This window comes from Aspergillus stella-maris, assembly GCF_047715825.1.
Source record: "Aspergillus stella-maris strain CBS 113639 unplaced genomic scaffold BDV14scaffold_7, whole genome shotgun sequence".
Classification (NCBI taxonomy): Eukaryota; Fungi; Ascomycota; class Eurotiomycetes; order Eurotiales; family Aspergillaceae; genus Aspergillus; species Aspergillus stella-maris.
Genome location: NW_027396801.1, coordinates 165,485 through 178,276, shown reverse-complemented (window position 1 = coordinate 178,276; position 12,792 = coordinate 165,485). Strand labels below are relative to the sequence as shown.

Genomic DNA, 12,792 nt, shown 5'->3' with positions numbered 1-12,792 from the left:
TTGAACCATGTGAATAATATGAATAATTTAGCTTAGAATACACAAGGAAAGTTGAAAACTTCGAAAAGCGAGCATGCTCCGCTGAAACCTATTCAAAGAACCCAAAGCAATATTTACGATGCATCACTGGTAGAACTTTGCACAGGCGAGTGAACAGAACAAGGTCCTGGGGTCTAAACACAAAGCAAACTATGCAAGATGGGTATTTGCAAGAGCAGTCGGATCAGAAAGGACAGTTCCTAGCAAAGCGATGGCAGGGGCTCGTGTTTGGGCTGTCATCAGGATAAGGCGCGATGCGCCGCAGGCATCGACAAGCAAGGTCCGCATGGCTAGAGCCTTTTAGTGCGAAAGGCCTTTCCACCTTGTGCGATGCTTCCGTGGCCATTGCTGCGAGACATGACAGAGGCGGGCTTCTTATCTTCGCTGCTCATGTTGGCAAGGACCTAAGAAATCTCATTAGCTTCGGAAATCAAGATTGGGAAGGACACTCACGAAGGAATCAGTGTTATGTGCAAAATATAGATATATTCCATCTACTGTCTTCTTGACAGTCATAATTCCAACGGAGCCCTCGCAGTGACTGGTCTTTACACCAGGATGGCCTTGGCAGCAGAGTCAGTATCAGTTGGCAGACACCCGAAGAAAGATTGCTTACCCATGAAGTCCGTTGCTATCATCGCTGCCATTGCCTCATCTTCACTTACCTGCTCGAACGTACCGTCAGGGCGTTTGCGGTGAGTGTAATAGACGCGTGAAGCACAGGTATTGGCGCACATCGTTGTACCAATATGTTCGCCAGTACCGGAAGTAACACTGGCAACGCATGTCTTTTCAGGATCATTGGGGCCAACGGGGATGACGCTGGTGCCAATCCCGTTCAAGGCTGCAGGTCCAATTCTGCCTTTGTGTTTCATTCCAATACCACCAGAGGAAGAGCCGGCCGCGATATGACCATAGCTGTCTACGGCTATAGCACCCACAGTATCGCTCACACGATCTTCAGTATAACCGAAATATTCAGGTAGCCTAGGTAGTTCAGGCATCTCAGGCAGAGACCCATCGCGGCCATGAGATGGGACTGAAGGCGGGTCGACATCCATCAGTACGCTCGCTTGCATGCCAGCCCTGAGCGGATTTGGTTGGAAGACCGTGTTTCTGAACGGATTCGGGGGCGACCGGATTGGAGCCATGCCCCCACTAGAGGTGCCACTCCTGGCAATCAATCTATCTGACGATGAAGGCTGGGAATCTGTTGGAGGTGGGAAACTGCTGATCCGCGCATCGGTGTGTTCGCCGGCAACCTTTACGTCCACTTGAGCCACTGGAATTGATGCCGTTTGTGTAGTTGGAGGACTGGTGGAAAACTGAGCTGCGTAGCTCCTAACTGGGCGTCGATAGTAAGCAGTATCGATCTCGTTGGAGCTCTGTGATCGAGCTCGCTGTCTGTTATCGGCCTCTTTGAGCTCCCTTTGCCATTGCATCCACCTTTGCCTGGCTGGGGTCGAGACAAGACCGTCATGAGGCAGCACTACGAGCCCTTGTTCGTACGCGTAGTCTGTAGCACCTGGGCCAACGAGAAAGTTTGGGGGTACTCGGTGTAGTGTTAGGGGTTCCTTTGACGCATCGAGAATTGTGCGCGCCAATGAAACAGGATTTTTCACCTCTGATTGACCATTAGTCTCGGAATTTGGTTTGTCGCATTAGGTAGAAATACTCACGCGCCACAGCACCAACAGCGCCGCTTCTTCCCAGGTGGTCGACCACAGTTGCATCGCATTCGACGGTTCCCTCGATAGTTGTGTTGCTACCGTATCCGGCATTGGTGATCTCGGCGTCCTCGAGGTACATGATCGCGATCTCAACAGCGTCGACCGCAGAACCGCCGTTGCGAAGCACGCCCATTGCCATCTTCGCCGCACTGTTAAACGTCAGCGACCGTCATAGCAACATCTACCGGATGACACCTACCCCTCGCACACTTTCATGTGGGGTCTTTCAAAGTCGCGACGGTGATAGCCTGCACCGGCATGGATGAAGATAGCCGAGACATGTTTTCCTTTCTTGGGGCGATTCATGGCGACCAGAGGCGTTGAATAAGACCGTTGCAGTTCAAGGGGGAGGAGACTGGCGGTAAGAAGGGAGATCAGAAGGGTCGACGCCAGACTGCTACTGAGGCATTTCACGAAAGACGAGCAAAGAGCGCAGTGGGCGGTTTGATGCGTAGATTCAGAGGGGCGTTGTCTTTGTAGAGAGACGCATCAAAACACAATCGGTCCAAGACACTTTAGGTGGGGTGGCGCAGTGAAGAATGACCTCAAAGAAGATGATAACAATAACTGGCTGGTCTGCTCAGTGCTTCGGTCTGGATGAGTGGAATTTCAGGGAACGGCACGGTCTTAGGTCTTATAAGGATAACCGAAGGATACCACTGGGAAGAATATCAATTAAGAATCTAAAGCAGAGAAGAGCTTCAGGAGGGTGTCGAGAGAACTATTCGCTTGCTCTGATGACACTTGAGGGTATTGGACTCTGTGCCTTCCTCTGCTCATTTCCCAACAAGAGTGACGGCGGCTGCCTCTTTAAGACTCGGACACACTGACATTTCCGTAGTATTGACCTCTCAGCAGACGTATTACGGCATTTGAGTTCGGTCACCGGCAGCAGAAGTAGTGTTGGCCCAGTTAGATGAGGATTGTACGAGTGTTTGTATACTTCGTCTTGTTAGTCGCTTGATCGAAGTCACCAGCCACAGCAGCTATAGTGGGTCCTGTCTTGGTATGACTGTGGCTGACCATACGATCACGTGGCGATGCTGTATCATTACGTATTGGGGCCACCGCCTGCTCCAATCTGCCTGCCTGCTGCCCACTCCTCCATACCTCCAGCCTGAGCCCCCTCCTCGCTCCCCATCTTCCCTTCTCCGTCGCTTCCTTATTCTTTTGGACGACTTAATTCTAGGCCTGCCTTCTCATCCAGGCCTCCTAATCTAAGAGCGTTTTTCCGAATTGGTCGTCAGGGGGAGCGTGTGTGCGCCCCAGCTCATCCGCCATGACCTCCCAAACCCCGGCCGTTGTCATGGACAAGTATGTCACTCCTTGTTAACCTATTGGAGTTGATAATCGTGCCATTGAACTGTTGCTAACATCAGTTTCTTGTTACAGCGGAACTGGGTACTCCAAGCTAGGTATATGCACCCAGCTGCTACCCCGGCCATACCCCCGCACTCCGTAACCGGATGAGCTGACAGCCCGCAGGTTTCGCCGGTAACGACTCGCCCTCCTTCGTCTTCCCAACTGCAATTGCTACGAAAGCTGGTGCCGGAAGCGCCGGTGGCTCTGCTCGTCCCGCCATTGCGAACAAACCTTCCTTCTTAGCTTCGGGTGGAGGTGCTGGTGGACATCTGTCCGCGAAGCGTGGCACGGAGGACCTGGACTTCTTTATCGGTGACGAAGCTCTCTCAGCTGCTAGCGGTCCTGGATACGGAATCAACTACCCCATTCGCCATGGACAAATTGACAACTGGGATCAGATGGAGAGATTCTGGTCAAACTCGATCTTCAAGTATCTCCGTGTCGAGCCCGAGGACCACTACTTCTTGCTTACCGAACCTGTAAGTGCAATGCTCATTCAGCCCGCATAGCATGACTATGTCAAGGCTTCGGGTCTTCAAGTTTGTATACTGATTGATGTTCCTCGGCCAGCCCCTTAACCCTCCCGAGAACCGTGAAAATACCGCCGAAATCATGTTCGAGTCGTTCAACTGCGCCGGTCTATACATTGCCGTCCAGGCCGTGCTTGCCCTAGCCGCCTCCTGGACCTCTTCGAAGGTCACTGACCGGTCTCTCACCGGAACGGTTATCGACTCTGGTGACGGTGTCACCCACGTTATTCCCGTCGCCGAAGGCTACGTCATTGGATCCTCTATCAAGAGTATCCCCCTTGCCGGTCGAGACATCACCTACTTCGTACAAAGCTTGCTCCGAGACCGCGGCGAACCTGACAGCAGCTTGAAGACTGCTGAAAAGGTGAAAGAGGAATACTGTTACGTCTCCCCTGACATCGTCAAGGAGTTTGCCCGCTACGACCGCGAACCGGAGCGATTCCTCAAGCACACCGTAAATTCGCCAAACGGACGCAGTGTCACCATTGACGTTGGATACGAGCGTTTCCTTGCCCCCGAAATCTTCTTCAACCCTGAAATCTACTCCTCCGACTTCTTGACTCCCCTCCCCAACGTCGTGGATGGTGTTATCCAGTCCTCCCCCATCGATGTCCGAAGAGGTCTCTACAAAAACATTGTGTTGTCCGGAGGTTCCACTCTTTACAAGGACTTTGGTCGCCGCCTGCAACGTGATATTCGACACCTGGTCGACGCGCGTATCCGTGCCTCGGAAGCCCGCAGCGGAGGAGCACGCAGTGGCGGTCTGGACGTGGCAGTCGTCACGCATAAGCGACAGAGGCACGGTCCGTGGTTTGGAGGTAGTCTGCTGGGTCAGACTCCCGAGTTCCGCAGCTACTGCCACACAAAGGCCGAATACGATGAAATCGGCCCCAGCATTGTCCGGAGGTTCGCCCTCCTCGGTGGCCCTGGCACCTAGTCTAGAGTTCAATTGTCCCCAGCACCTTCTTGTCAATAGTATCCATGCAATTAAAATCTTGAAATTAATATGTCGTCCGAAAGTACAAGTACATGCCTATGCACGCTTCAACAACAACTTTTGACCCCAAACGGATAAACAGATAAACAAACGCCTAGCCTGCTCTATCCATACCCATGCTCAGGTGAAGCTCAAACAACCTTATTAAGCACAGCAACCCCCTCAACATGCCCCGTCTGCGGGAAGAAGTCAAAACCACGGATACTCTCAATCTCATATCTCACGCCCGTCTTCCCATCGCCCTGCACCATGACAGCAACATCACGCGCCTGCGTATGCACATTGCAAGAAACATACACCACCCTCCGCGGGCCATACTCCAGCATCTGCCGTAGGAAATCCTCGCTGCACCCCTTACGCGGCGGGTCAATGACCAGTAGCGTTTGATCAGCTGGGTACGGCACGTCCTTGAAGAGGACGGCTGCGTCTGCGGCCGCGAAGCCCGTGTTGGGCAGGTTGTTCGCCTTGGCATTCTCGCGGGCAGACACGATCGAGTCGCCTGCTACGTCGACGCCCAGACTTGACTTGAAGAGTGGGGAGAGTGTAATTGTGAATAGGCCCGAGCCGGAGTATGCGTCGAGGAGGTACTTTATCGGTGTTGTCGCTGGGTTCGAGGAGTCGGCGTTGGGTTGTATAGCGGGGTTCGAGAGCGCGTGCTGCCGGATGTACTCTGTGAATCCGGATAGGATGGAGTTATTATTCTGGAAGAAGGCGCCGGCCTTGTTGGTGAAGAGGTAGTCGTCGATGTACTCGACCGATGTGGCGTTTTGGTCTGTCACGCAGCGTTTTGTTTCGGTGTAGCTGGGGAACTCGGTGGTGATTTCGTCGCCGGATTCTTGGTGTGGTTTGTTGGGGTTTTCGTATGTTATGGGAGCTTTGGGGGCGGTGGATGTGTCTGCGTCTGTTGATGAGGTCGTTTCCCTTGGTGTGCGGGTTGTGGTTTCGCGGAGGAGGATCGTGGCGCCGCGTTTGTATTTCGTCAGGTTCTCTGCTACTCTCTTTCTCTCACTCTTGAGACCTTCGCGGATGATGTCTGTCCCCAGAGGACAGTCTTCGATATCAAGGTGTCGCCGTTGGTTTTTGAATGTGAAGCCGATGGGCGGCGTTTCCAGGTATTCTCCAGGAGTTGTACCCCTCCCGGCAGGCGCAGGGAAATGCGGTGTGAGCTTCGTACGGTAGCCATATTGCTTCGGCGAGGGGAATGTATCCTGAATGGCGGGGATCAACTCGGGGATAAGGCCGGAGAAGTTGGCGTACGCTTTCTCCACGATGCGCTTCTTGTGCGCCAGCTGGTCCTCGTACGACATCATCTGGAGCTGGCACCCCGAGCACTTGCTAAAGTACTTGCACCCTATCGCATCGTCATTTCTTAGAGGGCCGGGTTCAATGACCTTGAGGAAATCCGTCACGCTGTAGGATAGAGGCTTGACATGTCGCACTACTTTGACGAGCGCTTTGTCGCCGGGGACAGTGAATGGGACTACATAAATATGGTCCCCATTCTCTGATAGCGCCAGACCATCACCGGTTGAAGAAATTTCCGCGACTGTAACTTCGATTTCGGTAAAGAGTTCTGGGAAAGTGGGCTGCGGGGTGGTAGAAGCTTCGTCTGCGCTGTCGGCGTCTACATCAGGCTTGTTCTTTTTCAGGAGCTTGTCGATGTCATTTTGCAAGACCTCGTCGAGTTCGTGGACCTTTTCCTTCCTTTTAGGCTTGTCCCTCTTCTGGCGCTTGGGGCCTTTGTGGAAAGTCTTGTTCGGTGCGGACATTATAGACGACAAATGCGCATTCCGCTGCTGCAAGAAAATCGAGTTTGCGACGGGGGACAGTTGGGCTGGCAAGGGACGCGGAGGACAGTTTTTGAGCGGGCGGAGGATAGACAGCCGCAGGCAGCGAAACATCTATAATGCTTCAATGTCTAGAGAAAAGTGCAGAATGTAGTTTGAGGGAGAGAGAGAATGAGTTGCTGCGAAGAAATGTTGAAGCAAGCAAGAAAGGGCGGGCGCTGATTGGCCGGACCGCGCGGTGAGAAAATCTCGTGATCTGCCGGCCTCAAAAGTTGTCCTCCACCATACTCCGAGCTAGATCCCCCCAAGTCCTCCACGCTCCACCCTCCCTCTCCTCAATTCACCTCCTGCTCGCGTTGGCCTGACCAGGCCAGAGAGCCTCGCTTTCAACATGTCCTTCGCTCGCTCCGCCAGATGCCTGTTCTGCAGCTTCTCGCGCGCCGCGGCCACCGGCTCTCGCGTGCCCCGACGTCAATTCCAATTGTCGGCTGCGCAATTCGCAGACAAGACCGACAAGGGAGAGAAGGCATTGACGCCTGTCCCTCAGCAGGTTGACGGCAAGACGATGAAACAACTCAAGGATGACATGAAGCCAGAACACTTCAAGGCATACACGGAGGAGGAAAAAGCATGGCTGAAGAATCACTACACCCCCGAGCAAATGGCCGCCATCGAAGCCGGTGAGGCAGCCATTGACCCGAAAGACATGGCCGAGCAGTTCGGAGTTCGCAGAGATCCCATGTCATTCAAGTACCTCGACGACTTTGCCATGATTGAACCCGGTGTCGACAAGCACGTTCGCGCCCCCGAAACCAACAGCGACTACAAGGCGAAGTTGAAGACGGACGACGACTTTGTTGAGGACTTTGCCCGGTTCTTCGCCAACGTGCCCGAGGACGCATCGCTAGCAGACTGGGTGCGCTTCATTGAGACAAGCCCTGTGACGAAGGGAAAGCCGGAGAACGAGTTCAACGCGAACAGCTCACTGGTACCCGATCTGTTCCAGAATGGCGATACTCTAGAGGGCCCCAGGAAGAACTTCCGATACTTCCAGGACCCGGACGTGCTCGCTGCTGAAAAGCTAAAGGAGGAACCAAGCGACGCAATGAAGACCCTCGCCAAGGTCACTGGATACACTCAGGAAGAACTCTCCACCTTGAGGGTCCGGAACCTCATTGTACACTTGGTCTCCAACCAAACTCGTCTCGGTAAGATCCACAGCCAGTATGTCCTAGCCATTGCCGGCAATGGAAAGGGCCTCCTCGGTATCGGCGAGGGCAAGTCAGAGGAAATTGTCGACGCCGGCACCCAAGCCAAACTCCGCGCTATCCGCAACATGAAGCCTGTTCGGCGATACGAGAACCGCACAATCTTCGGCGACGTCACCGGCAAATCCGGTGCCGTCGAGGTGAAACTCATGAGCCGTCCTCCTGGTATGACTACCTTACCATCCTTTCAACCTCATCATAGCAGAACTAACGATAAGCGTAGGTTTCGGTCTCCGCTGCCAAAGTCTCATCTACGAAATGTGCCGCGCAGCCGGTATCGACGACCTCGCGGCGCGTGTCCCCGGCGCCAGAAACAAGATGAACGTCGTCAAGGCCGTCTACCAGGCCCTTATGAGCCAGCGCGACCCCGAAGATGTCGCCCGCGCGCGAGGCAAGAAGATTGTCGACGTACGGAAGGTTTACTATTCTGGACACGAGCAGCCTCAACCGAAACCTTCCAAGCAGCAGGATGACTCTAAATCTAAGTCAAAATCGCGTTCATGATTAACATAACTATGGAGCATTGTCTGGGTCTGAGTCGGTTTCGGTGACGATGTAAATAATTTTTTTTTTTTCCTTTTCTTTTTCATTTGGTTCTTCAGCTGCATTGAACATGTATTTGTATTTGTACTCTACTACTACAACAATCATCAATCATCAATTAAATTCATACAACCCAATAGCACTCCATAACATACAAATCAACCGCAGAAATAAATTGAAAACCTTTCGGGGTATAGAATCAACACAACCCAGCCAGAACGCCAAACATCTGCTCTTCAACTAAGCCTCCTTCTCCCCTTTATGCTTTATATCCTTGACCATATACGTATCACATCTAATACCCCTCCGCATAACTATCCCCCTCATACCCCTGCCCAATATCCATCGTCCCCGTTCCCTCCCCCATCTGATCATGAGCCTGCTGCTCCGCCTCGGCCTCATTAACCATCTGCTGCTGCAAAATAATACTATACACACTAGCCTTAAGCAGCGTGCAAACAGTCGCTGTCTTGCGCTCGAGTTGACGCAGTCCGTCGAGTGTAATTGTCGTGGGGCTATCTGCTAATGAGGACAGGGTTTCTGAGAGCTGCGCATCGAGTCATACCGATTAGCGTCTTGCTGCTTGATGGAAATTGAAGGGAAAGGAGAAGAACATGCCTTATTAACATTCCCCGCAAGCCGTGCATACTCATCCAACACCTCCTGCTCGAGATCCGAGACGAGAGGGTGCGAGGGGCGCAGGAAGGCATTGTCTGTTTGTACGGGGGAGAGGGATTCGGCGTTCAGGTCGAGGGGGGATTCGGAGGGCGGTGTTGTTGGGCGGGAGGGGGTTGGAGTTGTATCCAACATTTTGCGAATAAATTCGTTTGTTTCCTTTTGTTTGAATTGAGTTCGGAGATGACGGTGGTGCTGGTGATTGCGGTGGTGAATGTTGTCGGTGATGTTTGTTTTTTGGCGGGGAAGAGACAGGCGCGGAGTTGGGTCGGAGGTGCCGCGACGCGGCTTTTGGGGGGTGTCTGCTGTATCGGCCCAATGTCTGAGCGTTGGATATGGTTTAACGTTACAATAAATTATCTGTCAGGTTCCCTGTTGATTCTGTGCGATGTACTTCTCTTGGGTTGACCTGCGAGGACACAATTGCCACCTGGCGCAAGCGATACGCGGCTTGAAGAGCCGATATATATATTTTGACATGGCCTTCACAGTTGAACAGCGTACCGGCCACCCACCGACCTACCATCACCGCCAGGTACCCCCGTTGGGCCCAAATGGGCATCATCCGGAAGTAGAATTTGAAGCGTTCGGAGCTCATGAGAAAAATCCATAAGCTGTAGTGCTTTGAAAAGCACAGGAGATGCTGATTGCTATCGTCCTAAGTTAACGGCACCTTTGTTAGGGCTGATCGAGTCGTGGTAGCGACTGGAGGCTACCGGGCAGGCGCATTCAGCCGCTACTGTGGCTGAACTGCTTATTGTATGGAACATAAACTGTCAAGGGTAGATGCTGATCCAGTCAAAGACAGCGAGGAAGAGGTCTTGTGATATTAGACCCTCTTCCCAAGGAGAGTGCCAAAGCTGGACCCAAAGTAGATACATGAAGTATGTAGATGGCCGAATGGAGCTATGTGCAAAATTCCATCACATAGTAGCCTCGGCTGTGCTCTTCCTATTTAAAGAGCCTCATTCCTAGCCTTTTTCTTGTTCCCCCTGCTGGCGGCTTTCACTTTACCCATGTGGTCTATTATCGCCTGGGGGAACTGCTTATGATTTATGTGTATCGATTTGGTTAGGTGAACCATGTCCATTCCATTCACCTTGTTGTAAAGGAGTTTAAGACCGAGTTCCATGGTCTTATCATTTTCAAGGTCTTCCTCCGTCCATACTTTTCCCGGCTCGAACTTCAGAAGAGTGAGATTGTGGCGTGTGCTGTCGTCCGGCTGACACTCGGAGAGAAACATCTCCAGCTCAGATCCTGTGCTGAAGAACTCTCCATCGTCTGCGTCACTTCCCTCGTCCTTTGACGATGTGTCCTCGTCGTCGAAGTCCAGGTCTGAGTCTGATTCGTCGGGGTCGGAGTAGTCTTCGGAGTCGCTGCTTCCTAGATCGTCTTGGTATTCGGGATCTCTCTCTTCGCGAATAGGCTCGTTGTCATCGGTTAAGTCGTTCTGCTCATCTGGGTCCTCATATGGCACGAAAATCTCATTATCCTGAACCTTGTCTTCACTCGCAGTCTTGTCCTCATCTGGACGATCTCTCAGTTGCCGTGAGTCGAGCGGCAACGTTGTCTGAGTGTCAGCCAAGCTCGTAGTCATAGTCGATTGGCTGAACACCGGAGACAAATCATCCATCTCAGCATCAGTGGGAGAATCAGTTTGACTGTTAGTTGAAGTAGGAACTTCACCCTCGGCATAAGGCTTTGTGCGGCTCTGCAGATATTCCAATGTTTCCCCATTCTGGACCGCAGCGCGGAGAGATGAGAGAGTGGGGTCACCATGTCATTTGTCGACTTCCTTCTAGAAAGACTGCAGTGTCTCTTGCGCTGCTGGCCATAATAGGCTCACAAGGCCAATCAGGTCCTATGGTTCCCAGTTAGTGACAATTGTCCCCAGTCAGAAAGGGCAGAGGGAATGAAATACCTGCGCAGCGTTGAACATAGGTGTGGCCGTGGCCAGAATAATCTTTGGGAACTTGTGGACATGCATCACAGACCATTTATGTATATGAGTATTTTTCAACTTCTGTGCCTCATCTACGATTAGAAGAGAGTAGACACCCTCATGGTGTGATTTCGAAACAAAGTACGTGACCTTTTCCTTCATTCCGAAGAAGTTGTTCTGGGCCTTGGGTCGACAAAAGGGTGTACTTGCAGAATCGGCCTGCGTATGAACCTCCCAATACCCTGTTCACATTCTATGAGTCGAATATGTAGTTATTATAATTGCCCGACGCGCGTCCGCGTCGCTGGGATCGAATATATACTTCAAGTCATACGGCATCGACTCCTGGTCTCGTACATTTTTCATGACCGACTTTGGGATGATAGTTAGATCCTCACTAGATCGAAAGGCGGGATCCTCGTAAGACAGTATCGGTTTAAGTCTTGGCCAGTGAGTGCGAATCTCCGTCAGCCATTGTCCAAGGAGTGTGGGCGGCATGAGAAGTAACATAGGTCTGTGACATTCGTCCCTGCAGGATCCTTTTCAGTATACAAAAACGATGCAGCACCGCGGCAAGCAATGAATGCTTGGTCTTTCCGAAACCCGTCTCGTCGGCGAGTAACACACCATGCAAGCAGATGTCCTTCAAGATTGATGCTGCTTGGCGGACCCTGTCTGCTTCCGGATGATCGAGACAATCCGTTTGGCGTAACAAAACGTCCGCATCAGTGCTTTCCCAAGGAGTGCGCACAACATTCATGCGTACCTGACCGTCGGCTGAATCGTGCGTCATCTCAAGAGTCTTGATGTCCATGCACATGCCTGTACAATTATACAGCCGACGGATATCATCCTTCAGTCGGAATACGCTAGTGTAGAGTCTTGGATCCTTCGTAAAGAGCATCTTCTGGTTCGGTATTTCAATCCCCTTGTAGGCAGCCAAATCGATAGTTTCATTGATGTCTCCTAAGGATTGATTCTAGCGGATGCTCACTTCAACTGGAGGAAGACTGTCCGCGACAGCTATCTCGGGGAAAGGTTGGGTGTCTTCTGAACCCCGCGTCGCACCCTCCCTTGACTTTTGAAGAGCAGCAGATGGTGCATTGGGAATTAAGCATCCCTGCTTCCTTTTTGAAGACTTGGTGGAAGTCTTGCACTTTTTATGGAGGGACTGAGCCGCACCCTATAAGCTAATGTTAGATTGTTTGATAGTGAGGGAGTGGTCAGTAGCTTACCTGTAAAGAGGATATTTTTGCCATCGCAATGGAAGATGAAAGAAAAGAGGCGGTGATCTAGACGCCAAAGAGAGAACCGATACAGGAAGATTTCAGTGTGATGAACAGAGAAGACGGAGGCTGGCAGTTCCGACAAGACAGGCACTGAATGACACCCAGCGTTGGAGTGAACGTATGCGGGATACGAGATCAAACCTCAAAGAAAAGGAAGGAAAGAAGAAAGAGGGTAAGAGTCTGTAAAAGAACCAGAAGGCTGAAGTAGAAAGTGCGAGAAAGAAGAGTCAAGGCGCTCTGATGGAGGTAGAAGGAGAGATAGTGAAGGAAGCGGAGATGGATTTTGAAGGTCTGAGTTGAGCGGGCACGGTGGACGAGATCAGAAGAAGAGAGAGAAGGGAGGGACAGAAGAGATCAGAAGATGGAAGAGAAGACAGATGGGAGGGTAAGAGATTGAAGGAGTCGAAGAATTTGAGCATACCACGACTGAAGAACTGAGGGAGACTGAAAACAAGAAATTAGAACCTTGAAGATGTAGATGGCCGATTCCAGGGCGCATGAGGCCAAAATGAAGAAGAGATCAGGACACACCTCGCAGCAGTTTTAATTAACGAGATGTTAGGACCAAAGGAGGACAAAACAATTGAGTCTTACGGCTAGCTGGTAGTGATACCTATGTCTACTCATAGG

At 51.8% G+C, this 12,792-nt stretch overlaps 6 protein-coding genes across 6 annotated transcripts; 2 read left to right on the top strand and 4 right to left on the bottom strand.

Moving 5' to 3' along the window:
* Positions 1-2,191, bottom strand: BDV14DRAFT_130706 (threonine aspartase 1). Its single transcript, XM_073766102.1, has 5 exons — positions 1,969-2,191; positions 1,719-1,918; positions 656-1,663; positions 493-602; positions 1-443 (listed from the first exon to the last, which is right to left on the bottom strand). Exons 1-5 carry the CDS (start codon positions 2,073-2,075, stop codon positions 330-332), a joined length of 1,539 nt encoding a protein of 512 aa, XP_073631731.1. The 5' UTR covers positions 2,076-2,191; the 3' UTR covers positions 1-329.
* Positions 2,192-2,866: 675 nt separating this feature from the next.
* Positions 2,867-4,694, top strand: BDV14DRAFT_130685 (actin-related protein 3). The gene is made up of 4 exons (XM_073766101.1): positions 2,867-3,083; positions 3,162-3,184; positions 3,255-3,610; positions 3,702-4,694. The coding sequence occupies exons 1-4, from the start codon at positions 3,049-3,051 to the stop codon at positions 4,596-4,598; spliced, it is 1,311 nt and encodes a 436-aa protein (XP_073631730.1). The 5' UTR covers positions 2,867-3,048; the 3' UTR covers positions 4,599-4,694.
* A 95-nt stretch (positions 4,695-4,789) lies between these two features.
* BDV14DRAFT_196583 (tRNA (uracil(54)-C(5))-methyltransferase) lies at positions 4,790-6,427 on the bottom strand (the record flags this gene model as incomplete). The annotated part of the gene is made up of 1 exon (XM_073772481.1): positions 4,790-6,427. The coding sequence occupies one exon, from the start codon at positions 6,425-6,427 to the stop codon at positions 4,790-4,792; it is 1,638 nt and encodes a 545-aa protein (XP_073631729.1).
* Positions 6,428-6,732: 305 nt separating this feature from the next.
* BDV14DRAFT_166684 (mitochondrial 37S ribosomal protein uS5m) lies at positions 6,733-8,588 on the top strand. The gene is made up of 2 exons (XM_073767530.1): positions 6,733-7,878; positions 7,937-8,588. The coding sequence occupies exons 1-2, from the start codon at positions 6,837-6,839 to the stop codon at positions 8,215-8,217; spliced, it is 1,323 nt and encodes a 440-aa protein (XP_073631728.1). The 5' UTR covers positions 6,733-6,836; the 3' UTR covers positions 8,218-8,588.
* On the bottom strand, positions 8,552-9,066 carry BDV14DRAFT_196581 (DASH complex subunit DAD3 family protein; the record flags this gene model as incomplete). Its single annotated transcript, XM_073772480.1, has 2 exons — positions 8,552-8,771; positions 8,822-9,066. 2 exons carry the CDS (start codon positions 9,064-9,066, stop codon positions 8,552-8,554), a joined length of 465 nt encoding a protein of 154 aa, XP_073631727.1.
* An 820-nt stretch (positions 9,067-9,886) lies between these two features.
* BDV14DRAFT_196580 (uncharacterized protein) lies at positions 9,887-12,132 on the bottom strand (the record flags this gene model as incomplete). The annotated part of the gene is made up of 6 exons (XM_073772479.1): positions 9,887-10,642; positions 10,778-10,792; positions 10,853-11,115; positions 11,501-11,839; positions 11,942-12,056; positions 12,109-12,132. The coding sequence occupies 6 exons, from the start codon at positions 12,130-12,132 to the stop codon at positions 9,887-9,889; spliced, it is 1,512 nt and encodes a 503-aa protein (XP_073631726.1).
* Positions 12,133-12,792: the final 660 nt, after the last annotated feature.

What these genes read in the sequence shown, in the direction of transcription:
- BDV14DRAFT_130706 (XM_073766102.1), bottom strand. Translation starts at nt 2,075, where the DNA reads ATGAATCGCCCCAAGAAAGGAAAACATGTCTCGGCTATCTTCATCCAT. An exon ending in CGCTGTTGGTGCTGTGGCGC is followed by an intron (nt 1,664 to 1,718) that starts GTGAGTATTTCT and finishes ATGGTCAATCAG; the next exon opens with AGGTGAAAAATCCTGTTTCA. An exon ending in CACATAACACTGATTCCTTC is followed by an intron (nt 444 to 492) that starts GTGAGTGTCCTT and finishes GAGATTTCTTAG; the next exon opens with GTCCTTGCCAACATGAGCAG.
- BDV14DRAFT_130685 (XM_073766101.1), top strand. Translation starts at nt 3,049, where the DNA reads ATGACCTCCCAAACCCCGGCCGTTGTCATGGACAA. An exon ending in CCGGCCGTTGTCATGGACAA is followed by an intron (nt 3,084 to 3,161) that starts GTATGTCACTCC and finishes TTCTTGTTACAG; the next exon opens with CGGAACTGGGTACTCCAAGC. An exon ending in AACTGGGTACTCCAAGCTAG is followed by an intron (nt 3,185 to 3,254) that starts GTATATGCACCC and finishes GACAGCCCGCAG; the next exon opens with GTTTCGCCGGTAACGACTCG.
- BDV14DRAFT_166684 (XM_073767530.1), top strand. Translation starts at nt 6,837, where the DNA reads ATGTCCTTCGCTCGCTCCGCCAGATGCCTGTTCTGCAGCTTCTCGCGC. An exon ending in ACTCATGAGCCGTCCTCCTG is followed by an intron (nt 7,879 to 7,936) that starts GTATGACTACCT and finishes CGATAAGCGTAG; the next exon opens with GTTTCGGTCTCCGCTGCCAA.